Source organism: Schistocerca piceifrons, chromosome 4 (assembly GCF_021461385.2).
Source record: "Schistocerca piceifrons isolate TAMUIC-IGC-003096 chromosome 4, iqSchPice1.1, whole genome shotgun sequence".
Lineage (NCBI taxonomy): Eukaryota > Metazoa > Arthropoda > Insecta > Orthoptera > Acrididae > Schistocerca > Schistocerca piceifrons.
In genome coordinates this window covers 406,454,191-406,474,677 of record NC_060141.1, presented here as the reverse complement: position 1 = coordinate 406,474,677, position 20,487 = coordinate 406,454,191, and the positions used below count along the sequence as shown (strand labels likewise).

General features: G+C 43.9%; 1 protein-coding gene across 2 annotated transcripts in view; it reads left to right on the top strand.

Annotated features, from left to right (window-relative positions):
* LOC124794885 (putative glycerol kinase 5) overlaps nt 1-20,487 on the top strand; it is a 405,885-nt gene that overhangs the window by 182,572 nt on the left and 202,826 nt on the right. For both annotated transcript variants that reach the window (XM_047258580.1, XM_047258581.1), the window contains one exon: nt 19,448-19,537. In XM_047258580.1, coding sequence (XP_047114536.1) covers nt 19,448-19,537 — 90 coding nt within the window. The remainder of the gene's footprint in view (nt 1-19,447; nt 19,538-20,487) is intronic.

Below are 20,487 nucleotides of genomic sequence, written 5' to 3'. Positions count from 1 at the left end.
GGTGAAGTATCTAGGAGTAACAATGCAAAGCGACATGAAATGGAAAGAGCACTTAAGAACGTTAGTTGGGAAGGTAATGGTTAACTGCAGTTTATTGGGAGAAATTTAGAAAAACGTAGTGCATATAGAACACTTGTGTGTCCTATTCCTAAGTACTGCTAGTGTGTTTGGCGTCCCCACCGTGTCGGTTTAATGGAGGAAATCTAAGCAGCTCAGAGGCGTGCTTATAGATTTGTTAATGGCAGCTTCGATCACCACTCAAATGGGATTCCGTAGAGAGAAGATGAAGTTCTTTTCGCGAAACGCTATTGACAAAATTTAGAAAACCGGCATTTTCAATAGACTGCATAACGATTCTACTGCCACCAACGGACATCTCGCGCAATGACCGCAAAAGCAAGATAAGAAAAATTAGGGCTCGTACGGAAGCACGTAGGTAGTCGTCTTTTCCTCGCTCTATTTTCAAGTGAAGCAAGAAAGGGAGTGGCTGTTAGTAGTACAAAGGATCCTCCGACGTGCACGGTATGGTGGCTTGCCGAGTATGTGTATTTATGTAGATCAGCAGGGGCATTTACTCCTGTTTTGGGTAAGTGATATTCCTTAGGTCATTATGCAAAAGAGCTGCATGCCCTCCGGAAGAATAATGGCTTTAGTTTCCCCTTGCTTCCTGTGCTTCGCAGGACCAAACAGCTAAGCCTGAGCTAATGTTACAAGGCCACATAAGTAACTCATCCATACTGATGCCCCTACACGCTATCAATTTCATTTGTCAATTTTGCGCGATCGGTAATAGGTGCTAGGCCTACAACTTTGCTTCCGCCGTTTTTTCTCGAAATTCTGGGCTTTATTGTGAAAACCTTACAAAAAAATATGGTTCATAGTACTGCCCATAGCTGGCCACTACGTTCTCCCATCTTTCGGATAGCATATGAATCCAGTGACGGATGAACTGGGCGTCATTTGTGGGGATCCATGGCTCTAAACACTATGGGACTTAACTACTGAGGTCATCAGTCCCCTAGAACTTAGAACTACTTAAACCTAACTGACCTAAGGACATCACACACATCCATGCCCGAGGAAGGATTCGAACCTGCGACCGTAGCGGTCGCGCGGTTCCTGACTGTAGCGCCTAGAACCGCTCGGCAACTCCGGCCGGCCGGGGATCCATGAATCGATTCAATTTTGCACTTGTTCATGTGATCGGAAGTGCTGGTCAGCCAGACTGTATGCCACTGATCGAAAAAGGTGGTAGTCAGAGAGAGCAACAAATGGAGAATGCGGCGGGAGGGATAGGACTTCTCATTTCAACGTTTCCATGTATATTTGGAAGGGTTTTGCGACATGGGGTCGAGCACTGACATGCTGCAAAATTACCTTTACGTGTCTAACGCTGTATTGTGGCCGTTTGTGTTTCAGTGCTGGACTCCAACGCATCAATTGTTTTCGATAATGATGTCCTGTCACTGTCTTCGTCTGTGTCAGTAGCTACGAAAACGTTTTGTCTTCCCCCGCCATGCCGGTCTTCGACATCAAAATCACCGTTCTTAAGGCGTTGAAAACATTCTCCGCACGTCCTTCCACTAATAGTTCCCTCATCATTGCTCTTTCCCAGCACTTCAAGAGCCACAGCCACAGATTTCTTCATGTTGAAGTAGAAGATTAAAACTTCCCGCAAATCGCGAGAAATGGATACGTAAGTTGACGTACTTAATCGAGAATAACCTTATGATGCAATTACAAATTGACTAATATTTTTATGGCATTGTGTTTACAGATGCCTAAGCTTATTGTATTACACCTACAACCAACCACTTGAACCCCACTTGCCGCTACTGCCGTCTGTTGCAAAACAGCGGAAGCAAAGTTGTAGACTTAATATTTTAGTCAAGTTTTAACTCACCATTGCAATCACCAGTGCACATTTATTCAGTTATGATATCTATGAAAAGACATTTCAGTAACTAATGTGTTGTACACTTAAATGATAGTTTCATATGCAACAAAACAGTACTCTCACGCTTTTTGCAATGAAATCGTTTTTCACTTTCGCAAACAAAACAGTATTGCAACTTATTAACCAACGTATTTTGTCACAAATGACTGTCCTTCGAAGATAGATTACTGTATTTGTGTTTACTTTTGTGTATATAAGGAAATGTAATGGTAAGACAGAGATTTAGGAACCAGGTTTTAAATTGTAAGACATTTCCAGGGGCAGATGTGGACTCTGACCACTATCTATTGGTTACGAACTGTAGATTAAAACGGAAGAAACTGCAAGAAGGTGGGAATTTAAGGAGATGGGACCTGGATAAACTGAAAGAACCAGAGGTTGTACAGAGTTACAGGGAGAGCATAAGGGAACAATTGACAGGAATGGGGGAAAGAAAAACAGTAGAAGAAGAATGGGTAGCTCTGAGGGATGAAGTAGTGGAGGCAGCAGAGGATCAAGTAGGTAAAAAGACGATGGCTAGTAGAACTCCTTGGGTAACAGAAGAAATACTGAACTTAATTGACGAATGGAGAAAATATAAAAATGCAGTAAATGAAGCAGGCAAAAAGGAATACAGACGTCTCAAAAATGAGATCGACAGGAAGTGCAAAATGGCTAAGCAGGGGTGGCTAGAGGACAAATGTAAGGATGTAGAGGCTTATCTCACTAGGGGTAAGATAGATATTGCCTACAGGAAAGTTAAATAGACCTTTGGAGAAAAGAGAACCACTTGTATGAATATCAAGAGCTCAGATGGAAACCCAGTTCTAAGCAAAGAAGGGAAAGCAGGAGAGTGGAAGGAGTATGTAGAGGGTCTATACAAGGGCGATGTACTTGAGGACAATATTATGGAAATGGAAGAGGATGTAGACGAAGATGAAGTGGGAGATACGATACTGCGTGAAGAGTTTGACGGAGCACTGAAAGACCTGAGTCGAAACAAGGCCCTGGGAGTAGACAACATTCCATTAGAACTACTGATGGCCTTGGGAGAGCCAGTCCTGACAAAACTCTACCACCTGGTGAGCAAGATGTATGAGACAGGCGAAGTACCCTCAGACTTCAAGAAGAATATAATAATTCCAATCACAAAGATAGTAGGTGTTGACAGATGTGAAAATTACCGAACTATCAGTTTAATAAGTCACAGCTGCAAAATACTAAAGCGAATTCTTTACACACGAATGGAAAAACTGGTAGAAGCAGACCTCTGGGAAGATCAGTTTGGATTCCGTAGAAATATTGGAACACGTGAGGCAATACTGACCTTACGACTTATCTTAGAAGAAAGATTAAGGAAAGGCAAACCTACATTTCTAGCATTTGTAGACTTAGAGAAAGCTTTTGACAATGTTGATTGGAATACTCTCTTTCAAATTCTAAAGGTGGCAGGGGTAAAATACAGGGAGCGAAAGGCTATTTACAATTTGTACAGAAACCAGATGCAGTTATAAGAATCGAGGGGCATGAAAGGGAAGCAGTGGTTGGGAAGGAAGTGAGACAGGGTTGTAGCCTCTCCCCGATGTTATTCAATATGTATATTGAGCAGGCAGTAAAGGAAACAAAATAAAAATTCGGAGTAGGTATTAAAATCCATGGAGGAGAAACAAAAACTTTGAGGTTCGCCGATGACATTGTAATTCTGTCAGAGACAGCAATGGACTTAGAAGAGCAGTTGAACGGAATGGACAGTGTCTTGAAAGAAGGATATAAGATGAACATCAACAAAAGCAAAACGAGGATAATGGAATGTAGTCTAATTAAGTCGGGTGATGCTGAGGGAATTAGATTAAGAAATGAGACACTTAAAGTAGGAAAGGAGTTTTGCTATTTGGGGAGCAAAATAACTGATGATGGTCGAAGTAGAGAGGATATAAAATGTAGACTGGCAATGGCAAGGAAAGCGTTTCTGAAGAAGAGAAATTTGCTAACATCGAGTATAGATTTAAGTGTCAGGAATTCGTTTCTGAAAGTATTTGTATGGAGTGTAGCCATGTATGGAAGTGAAACATGGACGATAAATAGTTTGGACAAGAAGAGAATAGAAGCTTTCGAAATGTGGTGCTACAGAAGAATGCTGAAGATTAGATGGGTAGATCACATAACTAATGATGAACTATTGAATAGAATTAGGGAGAAGAGGAGTATGTGGTACAACTTGACAAAAAGAAGGGACCGGTTAGTAGGACATGTTCTGAGGCATCAAGCGACCACAAATTTAGCACTGGAGGGCAGCGTGGAGGGTAAAAATCGTAGAGGGAGACCAAGAGATGAATACACGACGTAGATTCAGAAGGATGTGGGTTGCAGTAAATACTGGGAGATGAAGAAGCTTGCACAGGATAGGGTAGCATGGAGAGCTTGATCAAACCATTCTCAGGACTGAAGACCACAACAACAACAACAACATATAAGGAAAAGTCTATCAGCATGAGCTATACTAGACTATTATACCAAGTGATTATCAAGTGATTGCTGTCTCATGTGAGCACTCAATTTCAGAAATACATACATTGTGAAGTGTGAAGATAACAGTGTAATGTCTTTGGCTCTGTGCTTCTTGTGTATTATCATATCGAATGTGAACGACCTTAGTATGTCTACTTTAGCGTTTATGTTTCCCCCTTTCATTCTCTCCCTATCCAGCGAGATGCGTTTTGAGATGTTTATTGAAGGTAAAGAAGGTACTGCAAAGTACACCGTTTGCTTACTTATCAGCCGCTTATCGTCCTTGAAGATAATGTGCTGACCTCAGAATCCGCCTGAATTGATTGCATTCGTGTGGAAGACGGTTCATACCGCCTCTGGCCATCCAAATTTACGTTCTCCCTAAATCGCTCCATTCAAATGCACGGCTGATTTCTTTCCCCATCCTTGACACAATTAGAGCTTGTGCTGCGTCTCTAATGACCTCAATGTCGACGGAACATTGAAACCAATCTTCCCTCTTTCTTTCCTGAATTGAGTGCACGCTTGGCCTATTTGTAACCTGTTATATTCAATTCCCCGCTGTCGTGGGTCTTTCATGATTTCGTCCATCTATCGCTTCCTTATTCTGCCAGCTGGGTTTGTTCCTTCCGGTATTCCAATTATCATTGCTTGGCTTGATGTTCAGACATAACTGCCATGTGGGAGGGAGCTGGTGTGGAGTGGAAGGATACTGGCCCACAAATTTTTTAACATATTTACTAAAACATAAAAATGATGCTAGGCAGTCCGAGCACCTAGCTCCGAAATTAAATCAATTGCCAACAACACAACCGTTGGTAGATATTGCATAACTTTCAGAAATGACTGAAATTTTACAAAATATTATTTGAGAACAAAAGTTAAAAAAAAATCAATATATGTTTAGCACAGAGATCTAATCAGATCATAAGTCTATAAACATTCATATTCCACATTACGAGTTTCAAAAACATATTGAAAATAGCTAACAAATCATTAACCTCAGCCATCCACTATCACGTGACTGTTTGCAGAGAATTAGAGAGAAGACCACTGGTTCCAAGGAAGCTGAATAACCTGACAACATTAAATTCAAAGATGACACAATTGGAAGTTGCAGAGCCAAGCAGTTTCTCTTTCTTCACGTAAGTGTGGATGGCGATCGCCACTAGAGAGATAGAGCTCTCAGTAACTGCGTTTATCGTACCCAGCCCTTTTTAGTTGGACCCACAATATAAACAAAAGATACATCAAGCTATCCTGTAGCATACGAACCACTATTTAACAGTTTCAACTTTTCGCGGCGTTAAATTTCGGGCTTGCAGCCGTGCAAATGAAATTTCTTCTTCTGATATTTCGGTCGCGTATTGTCCGGCCATCGTCAGAGAGAGTCGCAAGACTGACGACTTATTAAAACCATTGATAGGAAAATGTAGTCACCACATTCGTAATTCTGTGGATTTCTTCAGAGACTTAGAAATGTCAGGCTAAATAGTTCGGATGTTCAAATGGTTCAAATGGCTCTGAGCACTGTAGGACTTAACTGCTGAGGTCATGAGTCCTCTAGAACGTAGAACTACTTAAACCTAACTAAGCTAAGGACATCACACACATCCATGCCCGAGGCAGGATTCGAACCTGCGACCGTAGCGGTCGCGCGGTTCCAGACTGTAGCGCCTAGAACCGCTCGGCCACCCTGGCCGGCAGTACGGATGTGCTCGTTAGTTTTGACGTGGTATAATTATATACTAAGGTACCTTTAAAGTACTCTTTATCTCTTATCGGCCAACATTTTGATAAGAACATGTGTTTTTATCATCTTATTTTCGGTTTAATGGTGGATTTTATGAGCAAATTGATGGAGCTGCTATAGGGAAGCCCCCTGTCCCTTGTGGTAGCTAATTTATTTATGGAAGACTTCGAGGACAGCCCGCATCTCGTGGTCGTGCGGTAGCGTTCTTGCTTCCCACACCCGGGTTCCCGGGTTCGATTCCCGGCGGGGTCAGGGATTTTCTCTGCCTCGTGATGGCTGGGTGTTGTGTGCTGTCCTTAGGTTAGTTAGGTTTAAGTAGTTCTAAGTTCTAGGGGACTTATGACCACAGCAGTTGAGTCCCATAGTGCTCAGAGCCATTTGAACCATTTTTGAACTTCGAGGACAAGGCACTGGACTGAACGAGTTTTAAACCAACGGTCTTCTGGAGGACGACACAGGATGGTTGAATTACATCGATTTCTTGAGCATCTGAATTCTATTCATGCTAGTATAAAATTTACTATAGAAATAGACGGCTGCCACCCCTTTTTGAATGTTGTCGTTCGCCGTAAAGTTGATTGCACTCTAGGACATGCCTTATATCGTAAATCTACACATACAAATATGTATCTACACGTCAGTAGCTGCCATTACCCTTCACAGACCATAGGTTTCCTTAAGACTTTAGTGCATATGGCGCACTGTATATCCGATGAAGATAATTTGCAAGAAGAGTTCACATACCTCAAGAGCATTTTTAAAGCGAATGGATTTTCTCCGCAACAAATTCGTAGACCATTCAATGTAAAACCGCGAATGCAGGTATGTGATGAGGAAGAAGATAGTAATACCTTCAGACCAACTGCGTTTTTGCCCTATGTGGGTGCTCTTTCCTCGAAGTTACGCCGTATTCTCGAGAAACATTGTGTTAAGGTGATCTTTCGGCCTCCCACGAAGATTGCAGCTTTACTCGGCTCTGTAAAGGACGATTTATTGCTTCGTAAGTCGGGTGTGTATCATATTCCTTGCGGAAATTGTTTGAAGTCATACGTAGGCCAAACAACACGCACCTTTCATGAGAGATGTGTGGATCATGGAAGATACACACGCTTATCACAACCAGACAGGTGAGCTATGGCCGAACATTGTATCGATACAGGGCATTCCATGAACAACAGTGATGTGAAGATTCTAACATCCACCTCTTCCTTTTTGGATTCTGTCTTCAAGGAAGCTGTATAGATTAGTTAATAATAATTAAATAAGTAGAGATAATGGTTTTAATTTGGACAGAGCGTGGAGTTCGGCTCTTGGGAAAATTAAACTGCAATGAAGTCGTCATGGTGTCATCGCCGCCGAACATACATCGATAAGCGAATCGAATGTCTGTGCGCCTTCGCCATAGGCGTATGTAAGCGATCTCTTTGTTGCCGACAAGCTTCTGCGACTCGCAGGCACGTACCGCCGCGATGGAGCATACACTATGTGCTCAAAAGTATCCGGACACCTGTCTGAAAATGACTTAAAAGTTCGTGGCGCCCTCCATCGGTAATGCTGGAATTCAGTATGATGTTGGCCCACCCTTAGCCTTGACGACAGCTTCCACTCTCGCAGACATGCCTTCAATCAGGTGCTGGAAGGTTTCTTGGTAAATGATAGCCCATTCTTCACGGAGTGCTGCACTGAGGAGAGGTATCGATGTCGGTCGGTGAGACCTGGCACAAAGTCGGCGTTCCAAAAGATGCCAAAGGTGTTCTATAGGATTCAGGCCAGGACTCTGTGCAGGCCAGTCTATTACATGGATGTTATTGTCGTGTAATCACCCCGCCACAGGCCGTGCGTTATGAACAGATGCTCGATCGTGTTGAAAGATGCAATCGCCATCCTCGAATTGCTCTTCAACAGTCGGAAGCAAGAAGGTGCTTAAAACATCAATGTAGGCCTATGCTGTGATAGTGCCACGCAAAACAACAAGGGGTGTAAGCCCCCTCCATGAAAAACACGATCACGCCATAGCACCACCGCTTCCGAATTTTACTGTTGGCTCAAATACAAATGGCTCTAAGCACTATGGGACTTTACATCTGAGGTCATAAGTCCCCTAAACTTAGAACTACTTAAACCTAACTAACCAAAGGACATCACACACATCCATGCCCGAGGCAGGATTCGAACCTGCGACCGTAGCAGCAGCGCGGTTCCGGACTGAAGCGCCTAGAAGCGCTCAACCACAGCGGGCGGCTTACTGTTGACACTACACACGCTGGCAGGTGACGTTCACCGGGCATTCGCCATACCCACACCCTACCATCGGATCGCCACATTGTGTGCCGTGATTCGTCACTCCACACCACCTTTTTCCACTTTTCAATCGTCCAATGTTTACGCTCCTTACACCAAACTGGGAGTCGTTTGGTATTTACCGGCGTGATGCGTGGCTAATGAGCAGCCGCTTGACCATGAAGTCCAAGTTTTCGCACCTCCTGCCTAACTGTCATAGTATTTGCAGTGGATACTGAGGCAGTTTGGAATTCCTGTGTGATGAACTGGATAGGTGTCTGCCTATTACACATTACGACCTCTCCAACTGTCGGCGGTCTCTGTCAGTCAACAGACGAGGTTGACCTGTGCGCTTTTGTGCTGTACGCGATCCTTCACGTTTCCACTTCACTATCACATTGGACGTGGTGGACCTAGGGATGTTTAGGCGTGTGGAAATCTCGCGTACAGTCGTGTAACGCAAGTGAAACCCAATCAGCTGACCACATTCGAAGTCCGTGAGTTCCGCGGAGAGCCCCATTCTGCTCTCTCGCGATGTCTAATGACTACTGAGGTCGCTGATATGGAGCACCTGGCAGTAGGTAGCAGCACAATGCACCTATGAAAAACGTATGTTTCTAGGGGTGTCCGGATACTTTTGATCACGTAGTGTATAAGGCCGCGCTTGGAACCTTGTCGACAGTTTTGCGACCCACTCTGAGTGTGGTCGGACGATATGCGGCCGAAATATCAGTGGAAGAAATTAAATTTCCGTGGCTGCATACCCGAAATTTAATAGACACTAATTATCAGTTCGCATTTACAGCACAAATATACATCGTAAATAGAATTAAAAAAGCGAACATTGCTCATGAAGCCCACGATTTCAAAATAAACAACAAATTTTAATTATAGGTGCGGCCAAACTTAGTCAACACCACTACTTCAGTCACATTCGCAGAAACATAACTTAAGTGAGATCATTTAAAGTACTTGTGAATGAAAATGTTTACGTTACACGATGGATAACTATAGTACTTTTAAAATAAGTTGCGACTTTTGACAGTTCAGTACGGAGAGAGTGGAGGGGAGCGTAGTTTCCAGCGTGTGCAGGTGACCACAGTATAATGCCAATCCTATTCGGCGCGGAATCTGGCAGGGTCGTTTGACTGCGTGAACAGCCGGCCATCCGATCTGCGATCTTTCTGAAACGATTTTCAAGAAACTATTCGGTAGTAAACTCTCATTCTTCCACATTTTATAGTTTAATTCGTCAGCTTTGTGATGAACGGCGTATCATTCCGTTAATGGTCATGATCGTTGCGATGTTTCAATAATACGTAAACTAATGCAAGAAATTCTTAGTTTGCAGTGAAAAACAGGTGTCGCTATGAATTTGTGTGTGGTGCGTGTTAGGTTAGACGTTCGTGTGGATTAAATGTAGGTAACATATTGAATTATTCTTTATATTTGTAAGGATCCAGCAGTCTGTTTCCAATCTCGAGAAAATGGAATAAATGTAAAGCGCTCCTTCACGAAATCGTGTCGGTGAAACAGCTAGAATGAAATACTCGTAAATTCTTCGCACCTTTTAAATGTTTTGAGATATCGAAACAAGATCTTGGCAAATGATACTGCGCAGAGACGAGAGTGTTTTGCCATATGATTAATGTGCGAAACTTACATATCTACCGCTATTTTCAGGAGACTACAGATTTTTTCAATCAAATAATGTAATTAATGAGGGCGATCGGTAGCTGGTTAAACGAGAACTGCTGTGGATTTTGTAACAATATAAGAAGTGAAGTTACACGTTTATTTTTATACTGAGAATGATCTGTTTTGTAAACTATTGACCTTACTTGCACGCAGTTGTTAGTTTAACAATACACTATTTCAGTATTCTGTCGCAATTTCAACTGCGTTACAATTTAGTGAGATGAATATTTCTAAATTCTGCCGTGTTCTGACAAAAGAAGCAGATATTAACATAGCAACAAGAGAAGTTACGTATTCCTCAGAAATAGTCACAGTCCTTCATGAATGGCTCCTCAACTACCGTCCTGGTATGACTGACAACTCAAGACCTGTCCTGTCGTGTATCATTTGCAGTAGCTTCTTTTGTCAGAATTTCAACATCAATGACCGTAAACGTCTTGCTGGTTTTAGCCACAGTACTTTTCATCTTAGGCCCATATACTGTCAGTCGGATTGAAATGTGCTTGATACGGAGGAAGCATATTGAAACTATGCGCATTACCGTTAGCCATTTCGTCGACCTTGTAGCATGGAGTTTTGACTTGTACAATACTGTTCCATTAACTTCGCCTTTTACACGCTACGTTAAACTTTATCTCATGGAACATTTCTTTGTACCCAGAGCAAAATATCAGCTTTTGTCCACTGCGGTGTTGAAGCTATGTGCATCGCAACAGCGTGTTATGGGTATTGTCCGTTACTATTGTCGAATTGCGAGGAATGTTTTGCAACAGAACGTTGTCTTGTCAGCCAGTGAACGTGTTCTTGGACGACAATTTTATTGCACATCCCGTATTCAGATGTATTGCACTGTTGTTATTAATGCAACGCCAACACGAAACACTTGTTCACAATACCTGATGTCTACAGAACATTTCAAAGCGAGAAAATACGACTCTATAAAGAGAGCTGACAAACGTTGATGTGTGTCACTATGTGGTAATTAATGTTTATTCATGGTGTGGCAACAGGGCCGCTTTACCATCCGAACCGCTAGCGGCGTGGTAGCGAAAGCCGGCTCGCCATTGTTGTTACCTGGGCAGCGGTGTCTCGTCCCCCTCCGCTCAGCCAAACGTGAAAATTGCTACATCACGAAGATAACGTGCTACAGACGCGAAATTTAACCGACAGGAAGAAGATGCTGTGATATGTAAATGATTAGCTTTTCAGAGCATTTACACAAGGTTGGAGCCGGTGGCGACACCTACAACGTGCTGACATGAGGAAAATTTCCAACCGATTTCTCATACACAAACAGCAGTTGACCGGCGTTGCCTGGTGAAACGGTGTTGTGATGCCTCGTGTAAGGAGGAGAAATGCGTACCATCACGTTTCCGACTTTGATAAAAGTCGGATTGTAGCCTATCGCGATTGCGGTTTATCGTATCGCGACATTGCTGCTCGCGTTGGTCGAGATCCAATGACTGTTAGCAGAATATGGAATCGGTGGGTTCAGGAGGGTAATACGGAACGCCGTGCTGGATCCCAACGGCCTCGTATCACTAGCAGTCGAGATGACAGGCATCTTATCCGCATGGCTGTAACGGATCGTGCAGTCACGTCTTCATCCCTGACAGATTGGGATGTTTGCAAGACAACAACCATCTGCACGAACAGTTCGACGACGTTTGCCGTAGCATGGACTATCAGCTCGGAGACCATGGCTGCGGTTACCCTTGACGCTGCATCACAGACAGGAGTGCCTGCGATGGTGTACTCAACGACGAACCTAGGTGCACGAATGGTGAAGCGTCATTTTTTCGGATAAATCCAGGTTCTTTTTACAGCATTATTAATGATGGTCGAATCCGTGTTTGGCGACATCGTGGTGAACGCACATTAGAAGCGTGTATTCGTCATCGCCATGCTGGCGTATCACCCGGCGTGATGGCATGGGGTGCCATTGGTTACGCGTCTCTGTCACCTCTTGTTCGCATTGACGGCACTTGGACAGTGGACGTTACATTTCAGATGTGTTACGACCCGTGGCTCTACCCTTCATTTCATCCCTGCGAAACCCTACATTTCAGCAGGATAATGCACGACCGCATGTTGCAGGTCCTGTAAGGCCCTTTCTGGATACAGAAAATGTTTGACTGCTGCCCTGGCCAGCGCAGTCTGCAGATCTCTCACCAATTGAAAACGTCTGGTCAGTGGTGGCCGAGCAACTGGCTCGTCACAATACACCAGTCACTACTCTTGATAAACTGTGGCATCGTGTTGAAGCTGCATGGGCAGCTGTACCTGTACACGCCATCCAAGCTGTTTGACTCAATGCCCAGGCGTATCAAGGCCGTTATTACGGCCAGAGGTTGTTGTTCTGGGTACTGATTACTCAGGATCTATGCACCCATCATTGACCAGGCGTTTTGAGTTGGTGAGAGATCCGGGGAATTTGCTGGCCAGGGCAGCAGTCGAATATTCCCTGTATCCAGAAAGGCCCGTACAGGACCTGCAACATGCGGTTGTGCATTGTCCTGCTGAAATGTAGGGTTTCGCAGGGATCGAATGAAGGGTAGAGCCACGGTCGCAACACATCTGAAATGTAACGTCCATTGTTCAAAGTGCCGTCAATGCAAACAAGAGGTGACAGAGGCGTGTAACCAATGGCACACCATACCATCACGCCGGGTGATACGCCGGTATGGCGATGACGAATACACGCTTCCAATGTGCGTTCACCGCGATGTCGCCAAACACGGATTCGACCATCATGATGCTGTAAACAGAACCTGGATTCATCCGAAAAAATGACGTTTTGCCATTCGTGCACCCAGGTTCGTCGTTGAGTACACCATCGCAGGCGCTCTTGTCTGTGATGCAGCGTCAGCGTCAAGGGTAACCACAACCATGGTCTCCGAGCTGATAGTCCAAGCTGCTGCAAACGTCGTCGAACTGTTCGTGCAGATGGTTGTTGTCTTGCAAACGTCCCCATCTGTTGTCTCAGGGATCGACACGTGGCTGCACGATCCTTTACATCCATGCGGATAAGATGCCTGTCATCTCGACTGCTAGTGATACGAGGCCGTTGGGATCCAGCACGGCGTTCCGTATTACCCTCCTGAACCCACCGATCCCATATTCTGCTAACAGTCATTGGATCTCGACCAACGCGAGCAGCAATGTCGCGATACGATAAACCGCAATCGCGATAGGCTACAATTCGACCTTTATCAAAGTCGGAAACGTGATGGTACGCATTTCTCCTCCTTACACGAGGCATCACAACAACGTTTCACCAGGCAACGCCGGTCAACTGCTGTTTGTGTATGAGAAAACGGTCGGAAAATTTTCCTCATGTCAGCACGTTGTAGGTGTCGCCACCGGCGCCAACCTTGTGTGAATGCTCTGAAAAGCTAATCATTTGCATATCACAGCATCTTCTTCCTGTCGGTTAAATTTCGCGTTTGTAGCACGACATCTTCGTGGTGTAGCAATTTTAATGGTCAGTAGTGTAGATGAACGAGATAGCTACATTAACTTAAAATCAACGGATACAAGAGTAACGCTGTCAGTGGCAGCCTAGAAATATTAGAGTAAAATTCATGGCTAAAAATAAATGACTCAAATGGAATGACATTTTCTGTCCATTAATTTCTCATTTCCTTGACAACATTTGGTTGTGTTATCATTTCGTACAGTTTTCTTCAGCGATCGCTACCTCGCACCGCACCAAAGATTATGCACAAAATTTTTCGTTCAGACATTAAAAGTTTGCGTCGTCCACTTTTATGGTACTAGAAGTCTCTGTTTCTATGTAATGACAAAGGGACTCTTATTGCAATATATGTCTTGGGTCTCAAGTGCCAAGTTATTGCGATCGTTAAACTACGTGCCCAGATACTTGAAGCTTTCTCGCTAACCAAACTCGAATCTCTAACATGCAGTTGGGTCCCTCTGCACTGCTTCTCCAAATAGCACTATGACTTAGCCTTCACACCATATATTTTCAGAACGACTGTGGTCGCATTTTGAGCAAGGTCATTCACAGTTTCTACCATATCAGCTTCGGATATTCCAGGGCTGCGATATCATTATATTTTTTCATTCAGATTGACATCCTGTTCTGTTAGATGGTGCAAAAAAAAAAAAAAAAAAAAAAAAAAACCGCACTCTAATAACGACTCTCACTGTCAGTAGAATCTGTAAATATAAGGATATCAAGCAAGACCATTATGATTTGATTTGACAAAGATGGAATCTCTGAGCACGTCTTATATAACTGTTACATTAGATCGATGAAATTAACAGCTCACTTGTTGTTGAAAATTATATCTGCCTAGGCGTTTCGGGCATAGCCCATCATCAGAACATCTGTTAAATGGAACATAATTGCCATGGTAGTTCTAAGTTCTAGGGGACTGATGACCACAGATGTCAAGTCCCGTAGTGCTCGGAGCCATTTGAACCATAATTGCCATGAAAGAGCAAGCACAATGTGTACATGACATTGAGAGGAAAAATATTTAAAAACATTTACAATTAAGTTTACATACCATATAAAATGCATAAATGCGTAATATTGTCTCATATAGTTACATCGCATCTGATGGCGTGCTGCTGTTTGAAAAACTACACTCTAAGGCAAAATGGCGACGCACAACGAAGGAGTTATTCGAATGGAACCGAATTTGATAGATGTGATGTACATGTACAGATAAGCAAATGACTACAATTTCAGAAAAATTGTACGATTTATTCAAGAGAAAGAGCTTCATTTATTCAAAAGAAAGAGCTTCACAACTTGAGCAAGACAATAACGCGTTGGGCAACCTCTGGGTCTTATGCAAGCAGTTACTGGGCTTGACACTGATTGATACAGTTGTTGAATATCCTTCTGAGAGATATCGTACCAAATTTTGTCCAACTGGTGCTTTAGCTAGTCAAAGTCCCTTGCTGTTTGGAAGGCCCTCCCCATTATGCTCCAAATGTACTCCTTTGGGAGGAAATCCGTCAACCTTGCTGGCCAAGGTAGGGTTTGGCAAACACGAAAACAGGCACTAGAAACTCCCGTCGTGTCGGTGAGGGGGGGGGGGGGGGGCGGGGCGGGGCGGAAGGAGGACATCATCTTACTGGAATGTAAGCCCAGGATTGTTTGCCATGAAGGACAACAAAACGGGGCTGAGAAGCAAGAAAACGGAGCGGAGCATATCGTACTATCAGAACGGTGCCGCGGATAACAACCAAAAGGTTTCTGCTTTGAAAAGAAATGGCACCACAGACGATTACTCCTGGTTGTCTGGCCGTATGGTGGTAGAGTCAGGTTGGTATCCTGGGCGTCTCCAGACGCCGTCTTCGGCCTGGAATCTCCTTGACTGGAGCAGAGTTGTCTTCAGTGATGATTCCCGCTTCAAACTGAGCCCCGATGTCCAGCAACGACGTGTCAGGAGGCATACCGAACAGCGGTAGGTCACTTAGGAGAGTGGACAGATTCCAAGAAAAAAGCCTTTGTGTTGGAAATTAGGAAAGTGGAAACGGCATATCAATTAACAAAGAGTGTCTACAACAAGAAATAGATATCTAGTAACAGTAAGACGCAAAATTACGGCACACCGGATGCCGAGTGTGACGCACAATGCCCTGCTACGAATAAAAAAAAAATCGTATAGGCAAATTAAAAAAAAAAAATAATAAAAGCTGGCCAGATGCGACTAGCACTTGCGCTCTGAAGGTTCCGCACAAACTTAATTATGTATACAGACAGTTCATCCATTTCGGGAATCGAGAATCTCGAAGATTTTTCCTGTTATCGGCGTTGATACTGGCAACGTATCGGTCCCGGGATTTCCAAGACTTTCGAGGATGTTTTAACTTCAAGTTTGAAATCGGATAACAATTGATAAAACAGATATTTCTCGTGTGATTTAATTACAATTTAACAATTTTCAGATTTTTTCCTTGTATTGTGTAGCCCTGCTTCTTCTAAATTTCATGATTCTAGGTTTTAATGAGTGAGTTTGCGAGTATTAAAGTCTGTGATATAAATGACTGTACCTTTGACTGCACTGAGTTAGCTCATCTTAGGTCAGTCAAAACAAATAGTGAATTTAGAAGTCGACATTACTGTGAACTGTATACACATGGAGAAAAAAATGACAAACTATATCCTACTGCCACATTGTTCATATGAGACCTGAAGGTTTGAGCAACCATGTCTTCCGCTACTTTTTCACTTAAAGACCAAGAGAACACGTCTGCATATAAAAAAGGACGTGCAAGAAGTTTGAATAACACGGGAGGATTTACAGATATATATTCCGTTCAAGAAGAAACTCCTAGATCATCTTGGTTTCAAAGAGAAGCCAAAAGTTAAAACTTGCAATACGAGGACAAAAGGGAAGAAGGAACTGCATGTGAATCTATTGCGGGGGTTTATTGGGCTAAAGTTACAGGGTGACAATTATTGAACTATATGAAAAAAAACGTAAATTAGGTACAACACTTTATTCAACGTGTAAACGTCACTACAGATATTCGTTAAGGTTACGACATGTTCAATATGCGTACCATCATTGGCGATGATGTGGCGCTGACGAATAGCGACATTCTGCATAACCCACTGAAGTGTCGGAACATCGATGCTATCGATGACCTCCTGAACGGCTGTTTTCAGCTTTGCAATGGTTTTGGGGCTATGGCTGTGCGCCTAGTCTTTAATACAGGGTGATTCAAAAAGAATACCACAACTTTAGGAATTTGAAACTCTGCAACGACAAAAGGCAGAGCTAAGCACTATCTGTCGGCGAATTAAGGGAGCTATAAAGTTTCATTTAGTTGTACATTTGTTCGCTTGAGGCGCTGTTGACTAGGCGTCAGCGTCAGTTGATGCTAAGATGGCGACCGCTCAACAGAAAGCTTTTTGTGTTATTGAGTACGGCAGAAGTGAATCGACGACAGTTGTTCAGCGTGCATTTCGAACGAAGTATGGTGTTAAACCTCCTGATAGGTGGTGTATTAAACGTTGGTATAAACAGTTTACAGAGAGTCCTACGAAAAAGGTTAGTTATGAAACCTGAACGTCAACTACCCGAGGCCATGGATCGGCCGCCAGGCAGCCCGTGACAGAGCACTTCATCACTGGCCTCCAAGAAGCCCTGATCTTCCCCCCTGCGATTTTTTCTTATGGGGGTATGTTAAGGATATGGTGTTTCGGCCACCTCTCCCAGCCACCATTGATGATTTGAAACAAGAAATAACAGCAGCTATCCAAACTGTTACGCCTGATATGCTAAAGAGAGTGTGGAACGAGTTGGAGTATCGGGTTGATATTGCTCGTGTGTCTGGAGGGGGCCATATTGAACATCTCTGAAATTGTTTTTGAGTGAAAAAAAACCTTTTTAAATACGCTTTGTAATGATGTATGACAGAAGGTTATATTATGTTTCTTTCATTAAACACGCATTTTTAAAGTTGTGGTATTCTTTTTGAATCACCCTGTATATCCTCAGGAAAAGGAGTCGCATGTATTCACATCCAGAGAACATGGTGGAAAATCCAGGGCTATGCAAGTGGCCTCTGGTTACCCTGAGCCAGAATGTGGTCTTCAAAGTGCTCCTCCAGAACATCAAAACACTCTCCTACTTCGATGGGGTCGAGTTCCGTCTTATATGAACCACATCTTGTCGAAATCAGGGTAACTTTGGATAATATGGATGAAATCATCTTCCAAAAACGTCACGTACCATTCCGTAGTCACTGTGCAATCAATGAATATAGCACCGATTATTCCGTGACTGCACACAGTCATTCGTTGAGGAAGAAGAGACTATCACGAAGTGGGGATTCTCAGTCCCCCAAATGAGTCACTTTTGTTTATTGACGAACCCATCCAAATGAAAGTGGGCCAAACCATACAACGCATACTAATTCCTATCATACCCCACGGCCAACCATGAAGCTTGAACGTCCTAAGGCAAACTGTTCGGAAGTTATGACGATTTTATTCCATATAGTTCAATAATTGTCAATTTGTTAAGTCCAGGCGCAAAGTAAAGGAAAAATGCAGCTACAATACCGTGGTCCTTAGATGGCCAATGGGGCAAAACTTACTGTTATACACGCATAGGACGCTAGAGGACCAAGCGAACGTCTATTTGACACCTGTCTGTTTTCAGGCTCCACGTTTGTTTCATACTTCACTGTGCGTTTTCTTCCTTCCTTCCGACGAAGATTCTTCTGTGCTCAGTTTCTTGGCCTCTTGCCACACTTCCCACTTGAGTATTGAGTTGATGTTTGTATGCCTTGCATATCTGTTGTGAGGTTGTTATGGCAGCAACCATCATTTCTTTTCTGACACCGGTGATCCGCTTCATGTTCTTAATGCTTTCCGTGTACTCCAATATCTGTTTGGTTTGTCGGATATCCAGAATTCTCTTGGTATGCCCGTTAAATTAAATTATTGTTGTTGTTTTTAGTGGTGGTGGTAGTAGTAGTAGTAATTGTATAGTGCGCACACTTCTTCGTGGCAGGTTTAGCGAGGCTGTTTTTGAACGATGACTCGGTATGATACCGGCCGATGTCTGGCCTGTACTCTTTCGTTCACGACACAGCCGACATCACCATGGGATTGCGCGGTAGCCGTTGGCGAGCGCTTTGTGTTCTCCGCTTTACTCAGTGTGTGCGTGTTGCTCGTTGTTTTCTTTTCCCATTTTGAAGTCTGTGAAGAGACCAAACCTGGTCGATTACGGGGTTCGAGAACGACTCTGTCGACACCAGAAAAGACCGCTGATCCCCCTAAGGCGACGCATCAGTCCTGTTATTGCGAGAGTACAAATCACGGGTGTAGATTATCAGTACTGCGAGAGGAAGGCGGGCCTTGTTCCCATCGGACCGTTTCTCTCCCCCAAACGGTCTAAGTTCTCGTTCGTTTACACTCACGTTAAAATGTCCGCACTATAGCAGCAGCAGATAGCGTTATAGCGTAATCACGTTACCGTTAACTTCATCAAAGCAACGTGTGAACTACGATCCGTAGTGCATTGCGGATAATTTGTACTGAACTTTTGACGTTATTCGAAGCTTTATTTTCGCTACAAAGAAATGTGAATCATCATTTGTGCACCGTAACTGTGGTTTTGAAAAAACAATGTAGATTTTATATGCTCCACTAGAAGGAAGCCGCTTTTTGCATGAATGAAGTTGATTAGCTTGGAATGTTTTTGCAGGAGCAATATATAGGCTGAGCTGTGCCGTACCGTGCTGTGTGAGTGTCAGCTTGTCATTGTTCTGCGCAGGCGATGCGGTTCGGCGCCCGCCTGTTGTACACGGTGAGCCGGAGCAGGCGCTACCTGGCCGCCAGCGTGCTGCGGCTCATGAACACGCAGGTGAGTGGCTGGGCAAACCGCCCCGTGTGCTGCTGCCAGGCCCGTCTCTGCTGTTCCTTTCTAAATGATAACTGGCAACACCGCAAGCCAAACTGTACAGGACTCCCCACGAAAAACAAGCCCGAGTACAGACTCCTCAACCATTGTTGTTGTTGTTGTGGTCTTCAGTCCTGAGACTGGTTTGATGCAGCTCTCCATGCTACTCTATCCTGGGCAAGCTTCTTCATCTCTCAATACTTACTGGAACCTACATCCTTTTGAATCTGCAAAGTGTATGCATGCCTTGGTCTCCCTCTACGAGCCGGCCGAAGTGGCCGTGCGGTTAAAGGCGCTGCAGTCTGGAACCGCAAGACCGCTACGGTCGCAGGTACGAATCCTGCCTCGGGCATGGATGTTTGTGATGTCCTTAGGTTAGTTAGGTTTAACTAGTTCTAAGTTCTAGGGGACTAATGACCTCAGCAGTTGAGTCCCATAGTGCTCAGAGCCATGTGTCTCCCTCTACGAGTTTTACTCTCCACGCTGCCCTCCAATACTAAATTGATGGCCGGCCGCGATGGTCTAGCGGTTCTAGGCGCTCAGTCCGGAGCCGCGCGACTGCTACGGTCGCAGGTTCGAATCCTGCCTCGGGCATGGATGTGTGTGATGTCCTTAGGTTAGTTAGGTTTAAGTAGTTCTAAGTTCTAGGCGACTGATGACCACAGATGTTAAGTCCCATAGTGCTCACTGCCATTTGAACCATTTGAACTAAATTGGTGATCCTTTGATGCCTCAGAACATGCCCTGCCAACCGATCCCTTCTTCTAGTCAAGTTGTGCCACAAATTCCTCTTCTCTCCAATTCTGTTCAGTACCTCCTCGTTAGTTATGTGATCTACCCATCTAATCTTCAGCAGTCTTCTGTAGCATCACATTTCTAAAGCTGCTATTTTCTTCTTGTCTAAATTATTTATT